This window comes from Nothobranchius furzeri, chromosome 5 (assembly GCF_043380555.1).
Source record: "Nothobranchius furzeri strain GRZ-AD chromosome 5, NfurGRZ-RIMD1, whole genome shotgun sequence".
Taxonomy (NCBI): Eukaryota; Metazoa; Chordata; class Actinopteri; order Cyprinodontiformes; family Nothobranchiidae; genus Nothobranchius; species Nothobranchius furzeri.
Window position 1 is genome coordinate 78,846,329 of NC_091745.1, and position 6,292 is coordinate 78,852,620.

The 6,292-nt window shown below is 42.7% G+C and overlaps 1 protein-coding gene across 1 annotated transcript in view; it reads left to right on the forward strand.

Annotated features, from left to right (window-relative positions):
• Positions 1-1,711: 1,711 nt before the first annotated feature.
• tuft1a (tuftelin 1a) overlaps positions 1,712-6,292 on the forward strand; it is a 12,326-nt gene continuing 7,745 nt past the window's right edge. The window contains exon 1 of the mRNA XM_015950452.3: positions 1,712-2,429. Within this exon, the coding sequence (XP_015805938.3) occupies positions 2,373-2,429 (57 nt within the window). The 5' untranslated portion in view covers positions 1,712-2,372. The remainder of the gene's footprint in view (positions 2,430-6,292) is intronic.

Genomic DNA, 6,292 nt, shown 5'->3' on the forward strand with positions numbered 1-6,292 from the left:
TTTCAGACCCCGAGTCCATTTTCTACAGAATGTTTGTGAAGCAAGCTCACAGAGAAACAAAACAAACAGCATCTATAAAGTTTATTGCATGTCATCATAAAACATTCTTGTGAGTTGTGAAACCTCATGTCCCAAACTAGCGATGGGTACCGAATTTGGTACTTTTGAAGGTACCGACCAAATTCCACACTAAAGACTGAGCACCAGTTCACGTAATTTGAAACGGTGCCTCGTTTCGGTACCCGTCCTTCATAAGGAGAACTTGCCTAGACAGCTGCGCATGCGCAAGAGCGTTACGTTGGTCGCTGAGAGCGAGTTGTAAACAGAGCAGCATGGTAGAAAGAACGCACGCTAACGCTTGGGTCCACTTCACTAAATGTGATGGTTAACTGGGTGATGATGAAACCAGCGACAACGATCTAAGTGAGACATCCTCATCTTAATCTGCTCCGGTAGGTAAATAAAATGTTTAAGATGACGCTAGCTTGATATGTTAGCTTCCGTTCCGCTAATGGTGCGTTCGCCTTCTCTTCGGAATTCCGAATTTCCGACTAGAAGAACATGAACGCGCTCTAAAGTTTGGCTTCACTTTACTAAATGCGACGGGTGATTGGGTGAAGATGGAACCAGCGACAACGATCTAAGTGTGCGGCATCATCATTTTAATCTGCTCCAGCAGCTAAATAAACTGTTTAAGATAACGTTAGCTTGATATGCTAGCTTCCATTGCCACCATTGTTATCAGCTAATGGTGCGTTCGCTTTCTCCTCGGAAATTCTAACTTCCCAGTAGGAAAAATCAAATGAAAAAAGATGGCAAAAGGAATGAAGATACACAGTAAATTTAGTTCACAGTAAAGATGTTTGCTTCAGTTTAATTATCAGCTTATAAAACTACAAGGACCATGTTAAAATACAAACAGTTGTATGTTATTTATCGTGATATTTATCAAATATGGTTATATATTGAGAAAAATATATATTTCATTATAAAAGAGAATTAAAATATTAAACACTCAAAAGTATCTAAAATTGGTACCGTTAAGTACCGGTATCGATTCCTAGGTACCAGGAATTAGTACCGAATCGATTCAAATGTCAAAGGTACCCATCCCTATCCCAAACACAACATGGCTGTAGGGGTGAGGCATTACCCGACTAAAACCCTTTTGGTGACTATTATGAGCGCTCTGATGTAAGCATGTGCTGTTTCTCTCCCTTTATCGCTTTAATTGTTGAAACAAATTAAAGGAGACGTTTTGAGTCCATTTCTAAAGACACCCCAACAGCACTAATGAGAGAGGAGACCCCAAACCCAGCAGCACCACAAAACCAGAACTTTTTCATTTATAAGTTAAAGAAAACGGGTTCAGAGAGCTAAATATGCGCTAAATGAGCTTCATCTCAAAAGTAGATTTACACAAGAACCACCTTCATACAAGAAGTTCAAACTCCAAAGTGACGAACCGAAACAAATAAAGCACTTTTTGCTTTATTGCATTGTCTCGCTTCTAAAACACTCCAAAATAAAACCCGCGTGGCTCTATGAGTGATGTTCCGTCAGCGTTAGCTAACCGGCTAAGTCTTGGATAAATAAAGGCGGGGCTGAAGCGACCTGACAGGCTTTTGAAAGTTATGAATTATTTTGACAAGCTGGGGATGTAGTGGAGGTTTAACAACAAAACGGCCTTTAAGTCTCGGGGTTTTGGCCGTTTTGTAAGGTGAGACGAGTTCTCTTGTACAAGTTCAGCCAGAGGTCAAACCTGAATGAAAATAAGTGCATTTATTAATGTTGTTGTGCAGCGGAAGAGTTCCTGTCTAATTCCTCTTCTTACATATTTGTTTTTTTATTTATGCTGCTCCCCTGTACGGAAACTACGGAAGCCCAGAGCTGCCACTCAGGCAAAATAATATGTGAACTTTATCACATTCCCGATGCTTCTGTTGATCTTGGGAATGTGAAATTGATGTTTGAACAATAAATGCAACATCATTCCATATGAAGTTAACACGTTTTAACGCCATTCAGCTCCAATTTCTTTTTGTCCGGTTGGCATCTCCGTGCTTCCGTACCCATGTGGAGTTATTGTTTCAGCAGCTTCCCAGCCCTCCTCCCAGTCAGCCCAGTTCCCTATTTAGGATGTTTGAGTCGGGTTTGTGGGCGGGCTGCTTTGGTTTTGTCCTCCACTCCCACAACGACGTCATGAGAAAAATGCTTCCTCAGAGGCAGCAGCAGCCTGACAGACGGACAGAGGCACAGCGAGCGGCAGCAGCTACCGCGGGACGCACCAGCAGGGAGACACCTTCTTCTCTTTATTTATTTATTTATTTGTTGTTTATTTGTTAGTGTGGGGGGAGGTATTTATTAGTAAGATGAACGGGATAACGAGGAGTTTGTGCACGATCGAGGACATCAGAAACCAAGATGCTGTAAGTTTTTATTCAATCTTTCGTTCTTTAGTTTGTACCGGAGCCTGCTGTTGGTAGCCCTTCTCTTTTCTCAGCATCATTCGTTTACATTCATGTCCCATAAACCCATAAAGGCTGAAGGGCTCCGTCATTCGTCTAGCATTAGTCCCTGCTTGATTTTTATGGACTCGGTGATTTTTCTGAGTCACAAGAAACCTTCTGTCCGTCTGATCTGTCAGTATTTACTAAAGTCTCTGGATTTGTAGTAATTAAAGTATTAGCCCCTCTTAAATCACACACACACACACACACAAGGGAAGACTAGAATTAGTCCAGATCACATCTGTGAGTGCGGCGAGCTCCTTCTGGTCACATCCTTTAAGAGCTTACGCTGTCGTGACAGACAGCCAAGGCTACTCAGGACCAGTTAGTCAGTCAGTCCTCCACCTGTGCACATTTAACTCATCAACCTGTTGCAGCACCAGTCATCTTTCTGCATCCCATCCTGCACCCTGGATTTGTTTTTTATCAGCCTGTGATGTGACCGGGTTAATCAGTCACCTCACCTGTGTTTCACCAGGTAGCGGCGCAACGCAACACCTTCCACCTCAGCGCTCCTCTGCTGAGCTCTGACCCGCTGAAACCCTCTCAGTCCGAGTTGAGTTCATAAAACGCAGATTAGGAGCCAGGTTGTTGAGTTTCACCCAGACTTTACTGCTAAACTGTCACTTTTCTCTTCTACTTGCAAAGGTCAAGGTGCGCAGAGGGCAGCACCTCTCACACACCTGATAAACTGCAGAGGAATGTGCAGCAATAAACTTTCTTTGTTGCCTAATCCATCAACGCACACAGACTTATCCAAGTCTAATCCAGCAGGCAAATCCCCGCTCTCTTCCTGTATTTACATATCAGACGTGTCACCTGGACAGAAACGGAGATGAGCTGAAAGGCCGATGAAGATCAGGTTTGGGAGGAGGAACGTCCCTGAGCTTTCGGTGAAAGTGTTATTTTGTGAACAGGAAGTGAGACAATCTGATTAAATAATAACACCGGGAACAACCAGCGCTGACTTTGGAACAAAGGATCTTTTACAGAAAGATCATTTTAGTTTTGCAGCAACTTTTTGAAACTTTTTTTCTTGATTCACACTCACCACTCGTACCAATCCAGACGTTTCTGCCAGTCGAGCACATTCCCAAAGTCTGCCCTCATCGTTAGTCAGGAGGGGGCTGACATCAGCGGCTGGGAGCGGGCCAGGTGACATTTTATGGAGACAAATATGCCGAGCACACCTGGATCACTGAAAACACATCAGAGAAAAATGATTATGATTCAGGGTTTGAGCTGACGGCAACAGTCCCTGTCTGACTCACCGATGCGTGAAAACGTTTCTGTTTCCTGTGTTCAGGTTCTCACACGATGGTAGAAAACATGCACATTCAGTTCAATTCAAGTTTATTTACAAAGCGCCAAATCACGACAAGTGTCGACTCAAGGCACTTCACATAATAAACATTCCAATTCAGGTCAGTTCATTAAGCCAATCAGAAATAATGTTTCCTATATAAGGAACCCAGCAAACTGCATCAAGTTTTACAGCTATCCTCATACTAAGCAAGCATGTAGCGACAGTGGAGAGGAAAACTCCCTTTTAACAGGAAGAAACCTCCAGAGGATCCTGGCTCAGTATAAGCAGCCATCCTCCACGACTCACACACAACAAGTAATGTGTCTATAGTTATATTGTGATTGCTTAGTAAATATTCTATTTGGTGAGAGATAAACTTTATTGTATTTATCCTAGTGGATCTATAATTAAACGGGTAAACTAGCAGTAGCACATCCAACGTCAAGGAAAGCAAAAAGTTATTATCAGGAGAGGGAGAATGTTTAAGTGGTTAGCAGCAGTGTGCTAGACGATGGCCCCCTCCATGAGGCCACCACAGCTCAGCAGAACATCGTTGTAGCTTCTTCTGGGGAGAAAAACACTTAGAGAGAAAATAAAGTTAACAGCTGAAATAGCAGGAAATAATACAGTTAAAGAGCAGATTGTAGAAGAAAGTAGTAGAGTGTGGAAAGTGGTCAGTGTATCCTCCAGCAGTCTAAGCCTATAGCAGCATAACTACAGAGATAACTCTGGATAACCTAGCCTATTTAGATGTAGGCATGTTGGAGGCAGGGCAAGGGAGAGCCGTCTTTACCGACTGTACACTCCACCTCCCTCTACTCCCCCACTTGTCCAGATCTGGGCTAACATCAGATTTTAACCATAGGCCCTATCAAATAAAAATGTTTTAAGCCTATTCTTAAAAGTAGACAAGGTGTCTGCCTCACGGACTAAAGCTGGGAGCTGGTTCCACAGGAGAGGAGCCTGATAACTAAAAGATCTGCCTCCCATCCTAATTTTAGATATTCTGGGAACCACCAGTAAACCTGCAGTCTGAGAGCGAAGTGCTCGGTTAGGAACGTATGGAACAATCAGATCACTGATGTATGATGGAGCTTGATTATTAAGAGCTTCATATGTGAGAAGAAGCATCTTAAAATCTATTCTGAACTACATCTGTTTACGTCGCAGCGCAGCCGCTTCCATGACTTCACCTCTCACTAATCTGAACCACACGTTTCATCACCTGACAACTCCAAACCCGCCTGCTACGACGGCTCACCCTGATTCAGTTTCATACCTGATGATGAAAACTTCCACTAACATCCAGAGGTGTGGACTCGAGTCACATGACTTGGACTCGAGTCAGACTTGAGTCATTATTTTAATGACTTCTGACTTGACTTGATAAAATCTATAAAGACTTATGAATTGACTCTGACTTAAACACCAACGACTTGCGACTTGAATGGACTTGCATCTGTTGATGATGACTGAGCATATGCGATATTTTAGCACAAAAGCAACACGGCATGGACAAAAATCATGAATCATTCTTCGTTCTGGGTTTGATTTACTGCTTTCTGCGGTTTGAGCAAATAAATGAAGCTTTAAGACGTTTTATTTCTGGAATTTATTTATTTTCATCGTCATTAAATTAAAGTTGGACAGATGACTTGATTATGACTTGTAAATTAAAAGTTAAGGATTTGGACTTGACTTGGACTTCCAGATCATTGACTTTGAACTCGACTTGGACTTGGTTGTCTTTGACTTGGACTTGACTGGAAAGACTTGTGACTTGCACAGCAGTGACTTGGTCACACCTCTGCTAAAATCCTCACTTTAGCGTTTAATCGTTGCTGTTTTACTTTTAATTAAAAATGTATTCTATTTTTGTTAAATTCATTACTAAATTATCGTACCTCGTGTAAATCTCTGCCTGAACAGCATCAGTATGATGAAATAGTTTATTTCCAATAGGATTGATGTGCTAACAGCTAGTCTGAGGCTAACAGGACTAAAATGAGATTCTGCCATCTTAAAACTGCTCAAATCTCCAACATTTCACAGAAGATTGAGCAAATTTTATGCAATAAACTGTCAGTCTTGAATTACCCAGCTGTTAGCTGAGAGTACCGAACTTTCCGGACTATAAGTCACACTTTTTTTTCATAGTCTGGCTGGTCCTGCGACTTATACTGCGGAGCGACTTATATAGCAAATTATGTGTACCTCACTGCTGTGGACCGGCTCCGGACCAGGTTTCAGCTCCCCTGCCCCGCCATAACCTGCTGTAGCCTGTGGCGGGGTGCTGTGGGCCGGCTCCGGCCCAGGAATGATCTCTTCCCGCCCGCTGAGAGGGTTTGAAACACCGCCATCCTCTGCTGGAGACCGTGGCGCGCTGCTGCCTGGTTGTTTACTCTTATTGTTACCGGTACTTGTCTTGCAATGTGAAACGCTTGGTCTCAGATTTTATAAGAAAAATAATAAAATT